Consider the following 16,155-nt stretch of genomic DNA (forward strand, 5'->3'; position numbering starts at 1 on the left):
AGGAATTTGTACTTGAGTATTTTCTTTTCATGCAACTTTCTACTTCTACTCCGCAACAATTCAGAGGGAAATATTGTACTTTTTACTTCACTGCAATTATTTGATCAATTAAGTTACTAGTTACTTTGTAAACAAAACATATGAAGAGCTTATAAAATATGTTTTGTTATAAATTAAACTACCCGACAGTATATACAAGTACTGCTGAAACAATTAGTCGATTAATCAGTCTACTGACTAACTAATTAATTAATTGCCAACTATTTTGATAATCGTTTCAGTCATTTTTCATGCAAAAATATTTCATCGTTCCAGCTTCTCAAAAGTGAGGATTTACTGCTTTTCCTTTTAACTATTTTAATGATTTAAATTTATTTTTAATAATTTTCCTTGTGAAGGTGTCACTTTGGGCTCTGGGTAATTGTGATGGCATTTCTCACTATTTTAAGAATTTTTACAAACTAAACAATCAATCAATTAATGGGGAAAACAATCAGCAGATTAATCCATAATGAAAATAATAATGAGTTGCAGCCCGACACAAAATAGTTAAAACATTTGCTCCATCCCACCCAACTACAACAGTAAAATCCTAGTTTTACATTAATGCATGAGTAATAATAATTTAATGATATAATAGTATAACAGTCACAGGGGTAATTTTACTGCACTGAGTACTTTTACTTTTAATACTTTAAGTACATTTTCCTGATTATACTTACATAGTTTTACTTATGTAAGATTTTAAATGCAGAACTTTTACTTGTAACAGAGTGTTTTTTACAGTGTGGTATCAGTACTTTTACTTAAGTAAACGATCTGGATACTTCCTCCACTGCTGATTTTTTTATTTCAGTCCCATATTTTACACGCAGTGAAAAGATATACATGAAACACCTGCAACATGTAATGAAAGCCTGTGAAATCAGCATTAAATATCAGTATTTCCTTTGGTAAATCTTTTGTTCTCAGAGAAGTGTTGATTTAACTGTATGGTTGAGACAATAGTGGGTGTTGCTGTTGTGTGCCATTACAGTATATTGTAAGATATTTTTTGTTATTTTGTCCTCCTGACTTCGGCCCATACCTCAGACTGACCACCCTGATATTTTTAAAACTTCTTTGTAAGTATCAAAATGTCTATGTATTCTCAATACCTGCAAGTTACATGTTGTGATCAAATCACATATAATATATATAATGACAGTGTGCATGAGAAAAATCCAAACTCTCCTTTATTGTTAATTAAATTCAATTAAATTTTATTTTATTTATATAGCACCAATTTATAACAGAACTTATCTCATTGCACTTTTCATATAGAGCAGGTCCAGACTGTACTCTTTATAGTATTATTTACAGAGACTCAACACATCCCACTATTTAAACACAGGTTACACACACTGTTGACACAGTTAACACAGGTTTTACATATTATCGGTTTGTCACTCAATTTAGCATGAATATTGATATAAGCTTTGACAGGAACAAAAAAGAGAAGTAACTGATACAGATGTATGCATAACTATATTATTACCATGATAACAATGGATGAAAAATGGACATGGTGTTTATTCTCAATAGGTCTGTACACAACAATGATTATATTTTATTTTGCTGGGGGTTTTTTTTAGCTTGAGGGTTCAGTTCGTGGCACCAGCTTCAGTTTGATTGGTCGTTTTGGCATTAGCAGGCCCTGGATGTCCATCTCAATGGGGACCTGGCAGGAAATTACATGTCAAGAGAAAATAAGTGTGAACAAAGTCCAACAATGCATAAAGCTCAGCCTTGTTATTTCAAGTCTGCACACAACTGGCAGTATCACAGAGGGTAGAAACTTCATGCAAAACAGATAGCTTATTGAGTGTGCTACTTGACATTTTAGCACATACACTATCAATTGTATTCTTGTTCAAAGTCTCAAGTAATGGCTTTTGATCTTTGAACAGACATACAGTATCTTTATAACACTGATGATTGGCTACATTTAACTTTATATAACCTTCAATATCACTGTCAAACTAGCAATGAATAACATTTGGACAGGATTACTCATATACAATAAAAAAAGCAACAACAAGCAGTGTAAAGGTCTGTGGTCTCACCTCAGTCTCCTTACACACAGAGAAGCTGTACCTCTGGAGGATCTCCACCACTGCTAGTTTCATCATCACCAAAGCAAATCGCATCCCAATGCAGTTCCTTGGCCCTGCCCCAAAAGGCATGTACGTGTACGGATCAATATTCTCCTTGTTTTCCTTGCTGAACCTGAAGGTACACACACACATACACAATAATATATTAATAACAGAAATGAGGCAATGACCTGCACAGCTCAGGTCCTTTCTTTGGCTGTTTTGGTAAACCTAAACATATAAATCCTTTCTATACCTCTCAGGTTTGAACTCCTCCGGCTCAGGCCACAGATCAGGGTCCCGGTGCAGGGGCCATGTGGGTACCATGACAACCATATCTTTTGGAATCAAAAAGCCATTTATCTCCACAGACGCCTTGGCCACACGCTCCAGACGTGCAGCAATGGGGTACAATCGGAGAGACTCGTTGATGACGCTATCTAAATACTCCATCTGCATCAGAGCCTGGTACTTAGCTGGAGCCTTCACAAACACACAGACACACATATACGTGACTGCTATGAATTCTTAATCATGACACTCAGGAGAAGACCACCACTCTGTTATATTAGGCAAAGTTAGGAGGCACTGAAGGGATACAGTGATGGTTGACATACGTACTGAGGTTAAAAGACACTGTTACTGATATACCCTTTAAGATTATAATATCCAACAACCACATTGGTATGACTACAAATTGTACCATACCATAATCTTTAAACATTTAAAAAGACAAAAATAGGTCATCTTGTAATTTTGTCTTGTTCTACCTACAGTGGCATTTTGAGATGGAGACCATTTGTCCAAGCTCCACTGATTAATATTTTTATATATTAAATTAAGTTAGTATTGGAAAATATTATAATATAATATATGTTAGCTTAGCTTAGCATAAAGACTGGAAACGCAGAGGAAACTGCTAGCCTGGCTCTGCCCAAAGGTAACAAAATCTTCCTACCAGCACCTCCAATGCTCACTAATTAACACATTATATCTTGTTTGTTTAATCCACACAAAAGCCAAAGTGTAAACTTAAATGACAAGTTGCAGTTTTACAGGGGCTAACTGTTTCCGGTCTTTATGCTAAACTAAGCTAACCGGCTGCTGCCTTCTGATCTAACCCTATATTTCCCAAAGCTAACTTCTTTTAATATAAAAAATATTATTACCTAACTCTGCAGCTCTACTGGACTTTTTAGCCTCTTTTAGGTCATTGTTTTGGTTGTGTGGCCTGTAAATTCCATTGTCATCAACCTTGTTTACAGCACCATTCCCTTTTCCAGCAAAGAAGCTCTCTATGCATCCTGCCCAGCACCATTTAGGAGACAGATAATGTTAGCGAATAGCTGGTGATCTTAAGTTGGAATTATGCTTCTCCAAAGATAAACGTAAATGTCTCTGCGAACCTACGCAGAGAAGGAGTTCTGGGTAACCAGAGATCGCAGAGGAGCCGATGTGCACACCTCCCAAATCTCAATTGCACGTTGTGCGGACCTGTGTGTCAAGCAAGTTGATTGGTCGATTCAGCTCCTGTCGGGAGGCGGGTTTGAAACGGAGACGAAAACCAACATAAAACAAGAAGCATAATTTCAGCTTCAAACTAGCAGCTAATGACCCAGATACTTCTCTCAAGAGTTGGTGGAAACCAAAGCACAGCTAAAAGAAAAGTGAATATTTTACTTAAATTCATCGGGTGGCCAGAAACACAACTCCTGATGATTGTTAATGTTGCCTGCTGGATGTATAAATAAGTATGTTAGCCATAACACGTTTATAAGGTGATAATATATCATATCTACAGTATGTGTTTGTCAGCTTGTTGTGGAGTTCCTCTGCCCCCAAGTGGCCAAAAACCAATGAAAGCAGCTTAGCATTAATTATTTTGAGACCTTACTGCTACCTCAAATGTTGTCCTCTCCCCACTCCCAACGTACCTTGTTTGGGAAGGTGGAGTCGACCTCCTCCTGCAGCCGTTTCATGATATGAGGGTTTGTCGCCAGATTGTAAGCCAAGAAAGTGAGAGAGCTGCTGGTTGTTTCGTAGCCAGCAAAGAGGAAAATCATTGCTTGAGAAAGGATCTCATGATCACTTAAACCTGGGGTTTAAGGAGATACGATTTAGAATATCTTTAAGTCATGCTTTTATGTGTGTATAGATACTGTATGTGGCTGTGTATGAGTCACCTTTATCCTGTTCCACTTTATTGGGGTCATTGTTTTTCTGGGAGTCAATCATCAGCTGAAGGAAATCCACTCGACTCTAAAAGTAGACATAAATGAGAATAGCTTTGATTATATTTCTGAATCTGCTGATACACATATATGTACATACACACATGCACAGACAGCCATACCTTTTGCTTGGTGGCCTCACGATTAGACTTGATCTTCTGCAGTGCAGCATAAAAGAAGTCCGTGACAGATGCAGGGAAAAAGGAAAACTCCAGCTTCTCAAAAACAGGACCCATAAAGGGGAAAAAAGCTGGAATTAAGCAGAAAGCAACACATTTATCAAGGACACAGGGAAGACAGTGACTGTATCGACTGTAAACATTCACAGTGAGTTGCCTAGCACAGATATTTTTGTTTTACCAGCCAGGTGAAGGACAAAATTATAAATAGCTGCATTTTACAGAAATAAAATGAATTCTGTACCAACAATGAGGAAGAGAGGGCTGAAAAGGTCAAACTTCAGCATCTTCTTGATGTTAGTGACAAAGGGGTCTGAGGGATTGTTGAGTGAGTCTATGTCTACACTGAAGGCTGTGCTGGTTACTACATCCATACTGTAGGGTCCAAAGAACCTAAAGAGCACACAAACACATCAGAGATGTCCTCATCCTCTCATGCTTAAAAAGAGTTGACTGATGCATTTTCTGGAGTGTTTCAAGTGTTCTTACTCCTTCAGCTCTAAGGGTTCATCCTTGTCTGCCATCTTTTTCATGCTACTGATCAGGTTAGCAGAGTGGTGCTTCATTATGTCAAACATCTGAGGCACAGAGACAGATAGACAGAACAAACTGTTATACACATGCTTACTGAAATACTGGAAAATCGAATATACAATACAGTACATTGGCACAGAGTGCCTGCTGTTTCTGTTTGTGCTTCCTCTAGATCAATGGTTCCCAACCAGGGGATCAAGACCCCAAAAGGGGTTCCAGGATAAGTCTGAGGGTCACAAGATGATAAAAGGGATAAAGAAAAATTATGTTTGTTTTTTCTCTGATTTGAGCTTTTTTCTTGTGAAGACTTTCACCTCTTTAGGGCTCTAAAAATCTTTCAAATGAAACAATCCGAGGAGAAAAAAATCACTTGTCCACACTGAGACCATTTTAAAGGGTCACAAGACAAACAGGTTGGGAACCACAGAGTATCTAGTCAATTACAACACAGACCTTGGTTGAAAAATGTTCTGTTCAACATGCAATAAAGGGCAGAGTAGGCACAAAGCAGGAGAGGGCTGTACCTCTTTCAGTCTTCCTGAGGTGAAGGAGGGAGAGAGGACACTGCGGATCCTCCGCCACTGGTCATCCTCAGCGATGGACACGGCATCGTACAGTTTCCCGTTCAGACGGAAGTTCTGTAACAGAGTTAGGAAACATCTGCCAACAATGAGGAAAGTTCAACTAAAATGCAGCGACCATAATGAGTGACTGAATGCGTTACATGGTAAGTTTGCATACTCTGCGATTGGTGAAGAGAGAGTAACACTCCTTTATCAGAACAGTTTTTATCATGGCAGGATCTGTGATACACAGCACAGGCTGACGGCCATCAAAAATGCTAAATATGATAAGAAAAGAACAGAATATGAATAGAAAAATAATGAAACATACAAATGTACCCTTGTAAAACAGGTATACAACACTATAAACGGAGATGCTTTATGTAGACACACAAGCAGCTCTAAGGACAACAATCAAATATATATTATATGCAAGCAAACACACAAACACACACATTGTACAACATGCAGACTTACCCCCATGTTTTCCCATATTTCTTGAAGCACTCTGTGTCAAAGTTAGTAAATCCCTGGGTACAAGAATAATAATATACAGATTATGAATTGAATACCTTTCTTCAGTCCACTTTAACATGATGGAGATACTTGTAGCATGAAAAATTAAATATGTAAAAGGCTATTAGTCCCCCTTTCCCAGGAAGTTTAAACCTGGGAAATTCATTCACTACGAACTAGTTTCTACCAAATATTTCAGTATAATTTGGATGGATCAAGGTCTGTGGATTACCCTGAGTAGGACTTTGTGAAAATCGACACCACTATTGATTTTTTCAAAAATTATTTTTCACGACCACCAACTCCATTCACCTGTCACTTTACCTAGCCAAGGAAGCGACTGTTGATCAAACGCTTAAAAGCTGTAAAACTGTGTGATGTAAACTCTACAACTGCACCTCCTATGATATACTGTACACACACTGCCAAAACCCCATGAGATATGTAATTATTGGTGGTGATTAGCCTAGTTTAGATACCAACAGGGCAGAAAAGACTAGTTTCATTCAATATTATGCTTCAACTTTTCAGACAGATAGATTTTTCAAAAGTCTACAAGAAAACATTACACATAGACCTACATACATACACGTTTCCCACTTTGTCAGGTGTTCCATTGTACCAATATTTACCTTGCTAAGCCTGTACACTCTATATAAATCTCTCTCTGTATAAATCTATGGAGTATTACTTCTGAAAAGTTATATTTACCAACCTTTCTATATGCCAGCATAGTGCCGAAAAAAGGGATTGGTTTGGGGCCAGGGATGCCCAATTTCTTAAATGTTCCATATGGCCAGCAGGCATACCTGTGCAAAAAAAAAAAAAAACAGAGGTAGAAGAGAAGAGATTTTTGTCATACACACGGGCAAACACGCGTAAACACAATACAAATACCTGGGAGACATATTCTTAAACACTTACACAAAGATCAGTGTGATGAGAGCAACCAGGAGGGTCCATGTCTCCGTGGAGAAATAGAGGAGGTAGCACATCTCTGCAAGTCATGCAGCACAAGTTCCACTAAAGCTCTAAATCACAACCAAAGGCTTTTATCGACTGTTGCACAGACCTGTGACGTGAGTAAAGGAAGTGTGTGAGAGTTCACACACTTGGCAATGTCAGGTGAATCATTGACAGGAAGAGACCAAGCAGCATTTATTTATTCATGTTTCATTAGCTCTGTCATCAGTGAAGCTGCAATTTTGTGACCAAAACTATTAAATTGCTTGTGTTAAGAAAGAAAGAACACACGCAAAGTTCACGGAAACAGCTGTATATATATATATATATATATATATATATATATATATATATATATATATATAACAATATTATTATCTTAGTGTCTCCTATTTGTAATTTGAATGTTACAGGAATACAAAAAGTCAAATACAAAAGTAATTTCAATTTCTTCTTGGCTCACACTATATTTTTTGGTATAAGTGGACGAAATAGAAACACAACCAAGGCATTAAACACATTTTTTCCCCTAAATGTTTGTAGAGACATGTAGAGACAGGTTGTCGAATGGTTTTATTTAGACATTTTTATTCGCAATCTGTGCTCACACAAAAACATGTCCAGACGTATACTCGGATGTGTGGGTGGCAGAAACTTGTGCACTTTTGTTTTTTTCCTTCAGGGTGTTGTGTCACTGAACAGGAAGAGGGAAGGGACTAAAGTTCTTATGTAACACAGCAACAAGGGCCACTGCCTCCTGGACATGCAGTCAGAGTTCAGTGCAAAACCAAGACCACCACAACTTGGTCGAGCAAGACACAGTTATGGGCTTTCTTCCCTTCTTCTCTTTAGAAACATGGATTCTACTGATCACATTTATCTGCGTATTTGTTATGTAAGGATAAGAGGCTGATTTTAATCAAAGTAGATTATTTGTACTTCAGGTGAAATTGGTGACCTACAGTAAAGGAATGCACCAAAGCTCCAAAGTTTAGCCTTTTCCTTGTAAAGTTAACAGTAAGCAGTGTTTGACTATGAAGCTGACATGATTTAATGCTTTTCTGTTCTGCACAGGTATGGCACCTGGACTTATGGAATATTTGAGAAGTTGGGGATCCCAGGTCCCAAGCCTTTGATGTACTGGGGCACAATTCACAGCCACAACCCCGTATGTAAATCTTCATAAATCATATTGTTTAATTTATTTTCATAATTTTTGTCATTTGAATTTAAAGATATAGACTGAGTTGTTAAGAATACAGACAATGATGTATTTTGTAATAAATGATGAAAATGTATTCTCTGTTTCAAGGTTTACTACTTAGCTGACAACGAGTGCGCTCAAAAGTATGGGAGAGTATGGGGGTGAGTCTAAAAAGCTTTTCAAAGTGTAAATATAAGACCTAAGCCTAATACCAAGCTACCCATTATTATTTTATGTTTTGTGAAACTGCGTGTTAGCCAGGTTTTGACCCATGAACCTCTCATTTGGTTGTTTGTGTCAGCACTAGTGTATTCATGGCAGCGAATATTCTCCTACTACACTAACAAGAGTTTTACGCTAAATTCCCCAAAATATAAATGTGTGTTTGTGTTAATGTCCAGCATGTATGAGCTCAGGAGGCCCGTGCTGGCTGTGATGAACCCTGACATGTTGAAAACCATCCTGGTGAAGGAGTGCTTCACCTACTTTACCAACCGGAGGGTGAGAACACACACGGTTAACATTGAACAGAACAAAAGACAGAAGAGTGTAGTAAAAAAGATCCTTTGTTCATCGATTAAAGTAGATTAATGCTGCCTTCAAATCAAACTTGTGAGAATGTGTTGGCAGGTCAATGGTTTTAAGTTATGAAAAAATGGTGACTGGCAGCAAAAATAAATATCACCTTTTTCTCTTTTCAAAACTGGCAAATGATTAAGCTGGGAACAAGAAATCTAGACAACAAATTAATAAAACATTTAAAAAGCCATTTCCATGGGCTCCCACATTTTGAAAAAACAATAGCATATGTTACAATTAGTTAACTGAAATTTCCATTCAAACTGTAATTACCACAATAGTGCATAGTTCAAATTAAATCTTTTAATGAACATGGTGAACATGACCCCATTTCAAGACAATATAAAAGATTATAGCCATTCTACGGGCCCGTGAGGCTGTAATAATCAGATTACACCCCAAAAAACTACATTTTCAATGGATGAAATGATCCTTACCACTAGTGGAGCATAAAATGTGTGTAATGTTTGGACTAAGGTAAATCAAAAGAGATTATCCACTAACATGCTAATATTAGCATGTTAACACACGTACAACTAGCATACTGAACTAACACATTAAGCATGCTAACTTTTTGGATTGAATTGGTGGGCCAACACTCCAGCAACCCTAACCCGTTACTCAAATAGGAGTAAATACCTGCAAATTAATGCACATTTAGTGCTCTAGTAAGTATTAACAGCAGCAGGATGGTGTATGTGAGATTAACAAATAAACTACAGTGTCCATGTTCATTGTACTGAAGGAACATGTCACCCAGTGCAACAGTGGGGCTCATTTATGCATTTTTTAAAAATAGTTTTTGGACAACAATGAAGCTCTATGGCACAGAGGAATAAACTATATAAGGCTGTGGCTACACAGACAATACTTGTTAGTAGGATCAATTCATTGTGTGTTTTGGTCTTCTCATGGAATTTGTTGACAATAAGAAAAAAACCCAGAAATAATCGTAGAAAAGGTTTCAGTCGCAGTCATCTGGACACTGTTTTCAGAATCAAGACGTTTCGGCTCCCATCCGGAAGTCATTGAGAATGACTTTTCTACGATAGAACACTCCTGGACGAATGAGGGACTACACTGTCTTACCCAGAAATAATAAAAAGCACTGTTGTTAACACACCACATGATCTTTATCTGCAAGCATCATCAGCACATGTTTGACATTAAAATAGTGTTTAATGTCATTTAAAGTGCATCAAGCTGCAGTTGCAACTTCTTTGTCCAGGGTACTAATATTAACAGCTGTTCCACAAATACGTCCAACTGTAAACCCACACATGCTGAAACACGAGTGTGCTGACCAGTATGTCCCTTTAGAGCTTCCGTCTGAATGGGGACCTCTATGACGCAGTGTCTATTGTTGAGGATGATCATTGGAGACGGATTCGTAACATCCTCTCTCCCTCCTTCACCTCTGGCCGTATAAAGGAAGTAAATTCTCAATTTTCCTAATTTCTTCAGCTCATACTTGGGTAGATTAATATATAGTCATCTTCATCCTTCATATACTTCTGTTCATTTTGCACTTTTTCCTTTTGTCTAAGATGTTTAGCATCATGAAACATCACTCCCACAAACTGACAGCCAGCCTGCAGTCCAAGGCACACGATGGTGAAGTTATTAATATAAAAGAGTGAGTAATACCACGCTATAAATGGTTACTAAATGTTACTTGATTCAAACCTAGTATTCTTTTTTTTGCACCCTCACTGAGGATCTATGCATTTTAATGACAGAACACCACCCAAGATGGCCTCAAGAAAACCAAACATGTTAATTAGCGAGCTTTAGAGTTGCTGGTAGGCAGATTTTGTTACCTTTGGACAGAGCCAGGCTAGCTGTTTCCCTCTGTTTCCAGTCTTTGTGTTAAGCTAAGTTAACCAATGGCTGGCTGTAGCTTCATATTTACAGTACAGACATGAGAGTGGTATCAATCTTTTAAGCAAGAAAGCAAATAAGCATATTCCCCAAAATGTTGAACTGTTCCTGCATTTGATTTTAAATGACTGAAAATCTATCCTTCAAACTGTGATTTCTAAACATCCACAATCAAAACCTCCTTTTCCGAAGCTAAGTTAGCATCTAAGCTCACAGTTGACTAAACTGAAACCAAGAAGTCCAATATTTCATTACCTTTCATTATTTTGTTACCTAGTTATACTTTAGTCTATTCTCGTGTCCGCTTTTTGCCTTCCTCATTCCAGATTTTTATTAGTGTTAGTATAGTATCTTCAAAACCAAAAGTACATAATTACAGTACTTGTGATACAGTTTATAAGGTTTCCTCGGTGGGGGAGATTTCCTCTCCTTTGAATAAGAAATTATTTTTGTAAACATGAACGTATGCGCTCAATAACTTCACCATGAAAGCATTTTTAAACCCAGCTGACATTCCCTAATTAAGGACTGAGGAGCAAACATGATGAAATCTCCTAACTGTGACACTGGTTTCAACCACTGATTCCTATAATGTGTGTATTCCAGCTCCTTTGGTCCCTACAGTATGGATGTGATGGCGAGCTGTGCATTCAGTGTGGATATGGACTCGATCAACAACCCCTCAAGTCCCCTCATCACCCACGCCTCAAAGCTGTTCAGATTCTCCAAATCTCTTTTCTTTTTCCAAGGTACGTCACTGCTTTTCCATGACACTTTTTTCCCTTTATACTGATGTAAACAGCTTTGTTTTGTGACTAAAAATATAATTGTTAATCCCCTTTTCCTTCTCAGGGTTTTTCCCCTTATTTCTTCCTCTAATGGAGGTGCTGGGTGTCTCCATTTTCCCTAAGACTTCTACTGCTTTCTTCAAAACGGTTGTGGAGAAGTTCAGAGCAGAACGCAATGGGAGCTCACAACAGGTCTGGACAAAACACACAACTAGGGGTGGGCAATATGGATAAAATCTTCTAACACAGTATGTATAATCTTATATCAAGATAGATATATACTGTATATCACGATAAAGGAAAATTTCCAGAAATTCAATAAACCATTAACAGATAGCTGACTAAACAATCTCACCTCAAGTTCCATTTAATAGCTGTTCTGGAGCTTTCTATAACACAATCACACAATCTTCATCGGCAAATGGAGTCTGCCCAGTTTTCATGGAAACGTTCCAACAACAAATAAACAAATTTGCATGATCAAAAGCTCCAGATCAGGTACTAAATCGACCTTGAGGAGAGATTGTTTTGTCAATTGCTGTTTCAAAGGTAAAAATTAACTTTAAAACTCAACATTTATTGATAAAATAACAACATGGGCATGACTTTTGTTGTGAATTAAATACCTGACAAATAAAAGTACTTCATCGCATTTACAGTACACAAAAATCACGTGAATCCAAATACTCCAAAAAATCCAATGATTATATATTTGCAACATAAAACCAGAGATCTTTAAGGCTATACAATATACCAAAATCTCTACCGGTTTTCAAATCTCTGTCATCTCATGGTATACAGTATACTTTCATACCACACAACTGTACTCACAAACACACGCACACATAAAACATGAGAACGTGCACATTAATTATCTGACCGGTTTTCAGAATTCGGGAGATATCCTTCAACATATGATCAACTCTCAGACAGCCAATGAACCCAAGAAAGAAAATCAGAATAAGGGTAATTACACAGTGACATCACACACATACAGAAGCACAAATGTACACTCACATGTATCCACACCAAAGGTTGACGCCTCCTTTCATCTCCCTCTCTGTTCATGCATCCCACCTGTCCTGACAGGTCTTACTGATCATGAGATCCTTTCTCAAGTGACAATGTTTTTGTTTGCTGGTTACGAGACGAGTGCCACCACTCTCGTTTTCTTGGCCTACAATTTGGCAAGAAATCCAGAAGTCATGAAACACTTGCAAGAGGAGATAGACTCCACTTTCCCTAATAAGGTAGAGCCGAAGTTTCTGGTACAGGAGTAATTTACTCCATTTTATTTCAAGTCTGAATTGTGTTTAATCAAACCGTGATTTGTAACAACTTTATAGGGTCCAGTCCAATATGAAGCTCTGATACAGATGGAGTACCTAGACAGTGTGGTCAGTGAGTGTCTGAGGTAATGAGCATTTGATTGTGCTAGTCGATATCTGAACAGACTGATGATGTGATGTCAGGTCAGGATGTTTTCACAGTAAATACGATAAAGTTTAAGAACATTAAACCTGCATTAAGCAATTTTTGTGTGATGTTAACACTGAATCAAATGACATGTGAATGTGTAATGGGAAAAAGTAAATTGTAGTACCAAACCCACTGAGAATTAACAAAGAGCAGAGGTAAACAAAAGCAGAAGTAAACAAATGGTAGGAGGAGAAAGTCGCACATCTGAGAAGACCTAGATATATTTCTCAGGAGTTGGTGCACCAAACCTAAAAGGATAAAGGCAAGCGAATATTTGGCCTTACATTTGTCAGGTGGCCAGAAACGTGACTCTGTGTCTCCTCTATAAATAGGCAGCTGTTTTCTGTGCTACTATGGGCTATGAAAAGCCCATAGTATCACAGGGCTGTGTTTTGATAAGTGATTTTTTGAGTCTCTCTGGGCCTTGTGGTAAAAAATTCTTGAAATTGCTTAATGCTGTTTTAATAGTAAAAGTGAGGCTTTGACGTCAGAGTCTCAGAATTAAAGAAAAAATGCAAACAATGAAAATGTTAACTTGCTAATGTGATGTTCACCATGGTTGCCATCTTAGTTTAGCCTGTTAGCATGCAAATATTTGCTAATTAGCACTAAAATTAAGAACAGCTGAGGCTGATGGGAATGTCATTAGGTTTGTATTTGATTATAAAAGTACTGGACAAATCAAACATTTGACCCAATGATAGTTCTAAAAGAAAAGTCAGGGGATCACCAAAGTTATTACAATTCAATACAATACAATTACAATTCCTGAGGGGGACATTAATGTCTTTACCAAATTTCATGATACAATATTTGTCAAGGTATTTTAGTCTAGACCAAAACATTGCCATCTGCATGGAGCCATGCCACTAAGAGTTGCTAATAAATAGAGACCACAATAGTTACACCTTTTTTTTATTTTAAACAGTACAACAAGGGCTTAAAACCTACAGAGGCATTGAAACAATAGCAGAAATCACAAATTCTAGGGCAACCAAAACACTGTTTCAAGAATACACATCTAAATTTGGGGTAGTCAGGATTGAATGTTTAGTTTGATCAAGACATACAGTATATAAATATTCTTGTTTTGTCAATAGGCTCTACCCTCCAGTTACACGTCTAGAACGAACAGCCAAAGAAACTGTCAAGATCAATGGAATCACAATCCCAAAGGACATGATTGTTATGACCCCAGTCTACGCTCTGCACCGCGACTCTGAGCTATGGCCAGAGCCAGAGGAGTTCAAACCTGACAGGTAGCTGCCAGAGTGTATAAGTGTGTACTGTAAAATCTTACTCAAGGATTAAGTTCTCTAATGCAACTTTAAATAAATTAGTACTAATTATATTTTTTGTTTACCCGAACAGCTTTGAATGTTTCATAATGACTTAATCAGTCTTATCAGTGAGCTACAAGAAACTTGGGAGTAATTTCTAATGCAGTCTTAAGATTTGGTGAATGGTTATAGAGTGGCCCATGCATTACTAAAATTAAGTCATTTAATCTTTTTGTAAATCTTGAGAAAGTCATCAAGGCTTTGTTCATTTGTACAGTCCTGTGAAACATAATATATTTCAGTATTCTTTATTATTTTTTTTATATATTCAAAAGTTGAAATTCTATTTTCTTTGTTGCCGTATGGTATTTTCAAGATTTAGTAAGCAGAACAAGCAGAGCATCAACCCATACACTTACCTGCCGTTTGGGATCGGGCCGAGGAACTGTTTGGGGACGCGATTTGCTCTGGTGATGATTAAACTGGCCTTGGTGGAAGTTTTGCAGAACTACAGCTTCTCAGTCTGTGAGGAGACAGAGGTGATTATATTTAAATTACATACTTAGGTCGACATGGTCTACATGATTCCTTTTACATAATAAGACTCTTGACAAGCTAGATTTGCATTAAGAGTGTTTCTGATTTGGTGAATTTGTCCATTCCCCAGATCCCTTTGAAGATGGACAATACAGTCTTTCTCGGACCCATACAACCAATCAAACTAAAGCTGGTGACACGTTCAATCAAGTGCAACTAGGGAGTACTCAGAGAGATATGACCGTCAAGGGTGAACTATCCTCTAAATATGTAATTTTAGTAACTGAAAATGCTACTTAAAGTTTACCACTATAAGTTTTCAATCTGTATCGAATGTTTGTAATCTGATCTGAATCAAAACAGCCATAATGATAGTCAACCCTGTTGAATTTTGGAGAGCGTGACTTGAATTTATATGTACATCCTCAGGAATATCAAAACACTAATGAATATCCTTTTGGTTAATGATCCAAATATGTTATCTAATTTGGTGATGATTAGATGAAACTGGAAAAAAAAAACGTGTTACAAAACTTGATGGTGGAAAATAGCAGATATCCAAAAGACACAAGGACACTGTATGAATTCATATTTCTTCTGGTATATCTAAATTGTTAAAATTATTGTGTCATAGTTACATGTAGGCATAATCGATAAACTGTGATAAAAATACTGTGAATTGGTGGTACCTTTGGAGGCTAATAAACAAAGCATATGATAAATTTTTATATTTGTGTGTTTTTAGGCAGATCTCTAGTGTTATGGTGCATCATGCGAGATAATACTTTGTGAAGACTATTATTTTACATTTTGTCTAACACAAACTCATATCCACTTTCACACATACAATTTTCCTGATTTGATTATGACATTTAGGAGGAAACTAGGGCACTTGAAGGACACCCCACAAGTACATGGAAACAAATTAAACACAGAAAGGACCAGTAATCAACCCAGGGATTATTTTAGCTGTGAAGCGACAGTGCTAATTACTGAGCCACACGAGTTTTTGAAATGAGGAATATAAGAGAGCGTAAAAAAAAAAAGAGAGGGTAAAAACACTAGTTAAGAAATAACAGGACAACAGATACTTTATCAAAGCACGTCTTGATAACCAGGTTTAACCAGGACAACTAGGTTTAATAACCAGAAAAATACAAAAACACCTGTATGATGCAATGCAACGCAATATCCCATCTATGAATACTCCCATAAACTATTTAGTTTACTACTACTTGCATCATGTAGGTGGATCCAGTTTTGAGGCTGTATGTTGTTGTGTTGTA

General features: G+C 37.3%; 2 protein-coding genes across 2 annotated transcripts; one reads left to right on the forward strand and one right to left on the reverse strand.

The window, feature by feature from the left end:
- Positions 1-1,209: 1,209 nt before the first annotated feature.
- LOC122874047 (cytochrome P450 3A40-like) lies at positions 1,210-7,241 on the reverse strand. The gene is made up of 13 exons (XM_044191550.1): positions 7,083-7,241; positions 6,874-6,967; positions 6,120-6,172; positions 5,821-5,920; positions 5,604-5,717; positions 5,035-5,123; positions 4,790-4,938; positions 4,489-4,616; positions 4,319-4,394; positions 4,070-4,230; positions 2,392-2,618; positions 2,106-2,268; positions 1,210-1,720 (listed from the first exon to the last, which is right to left on the reverse strand). Exons 1-13 carry the CDS (start codon positions 7,151-7,153, stop codon positions 1,631-1,633), a joined length of 1,515 nt encoding a protein of 504 aa, XP_044047485.1. The 5' UTR covers positions 7,154-7,241; the 3' UTR covers positions 1,210-1,630.
- A 614-nt stretch (positions 7,242-7,855) lies between these two features.
- LOC122874050 (cytochrome P450 3A30-like) lies at positions 7,856-15,591 on the forward strand. Its single transcript, XM_044191556.1, has 14 exons — positions 7,856-8,016; positions 8,196-8,289; positions 8,434-8,486; positions 8,727-8,826; positions 10,225-10,338; positions 10,452-10,540; positions 11,392-11,534; positions 11,638-11,765; positions 12,464-12,539; positions 12,663-12,823; positions 12,920-12,987; positions 14,153-14,311; positions 14,709-14,871; positions 15,000-15,591. The coding sequence occupies exons 1-14, from the start codon at positions 7,946-7,948 to the stop codon at positions 15,087-15,089; spliced, it is 1,509 nt and encodes a 502-aa protein (XP_044047491.1). The 5' UTR covers positions 7,856-7,945; the 3' UTR covers positions 15,090-15,591.
- The last annotated feature ends 564 nt before the right edge of the window (positions 15,592-16,155 follow it).

Source organism: Siniperca chuatsi, linkage group LG3 (assembly GCF_020085105.1).
Source record: "Siniperca chuatsi isolate FFG_IHB_CAS linkage group LG3, ASM2008510v1, whole genome shotgun sequence".
In the NCBI taxonomy this organism is placed as follows: Eukaryota; Metazoa; Chordata; class Actinopteri; order Centrarchiformes; family Sinipercidae; genus Siniperca; species Siniperca chuatsi.

Coding starts and splice junctions, on each gene's coding strand:
- LOC122874047 (XM_044191550.1), bottom strand. CDS start 7,153: ATGTGCTACCTCCTCTATTTCTCCACGGAGACATGGACCCTCCTGGTT. Junction 5,718..5,820: donor CTCTCTTCACCAATCGCAGA/GTATGCAAACTT, acceptor ACTCTGTTACAG/AACTTCCGTCTGAACGGGAA. Junction 1,721..2,105: donor CTGTGTGTAAGGAGACTGAG/GTGAGACCACAG, acceptor ATTTCCTGCCAG/GTCCCCATTGAGATGGACAT.
- LOC122874050 (XM_044191556.1), top strand. CDS start 7,946: ATGGGCTTTCTTCCCTTCTTCTCTTTAGAAACATGGATTCTACTGATC. Junction 12,540..12,662: donor GAAAGAAAATCAGAATAAGG/GTAATTACACAG, acceptor CTGTCCTGACAG/GTCTTACTGATCATGAGATC. Junction 14,312..14,708: donor GAGGAGTTCAAACCTGACAG/GTAGCTGCCAGA, acceptor GGTATTTTCAAG/ATTTAGTAAGCAGAACAAGC.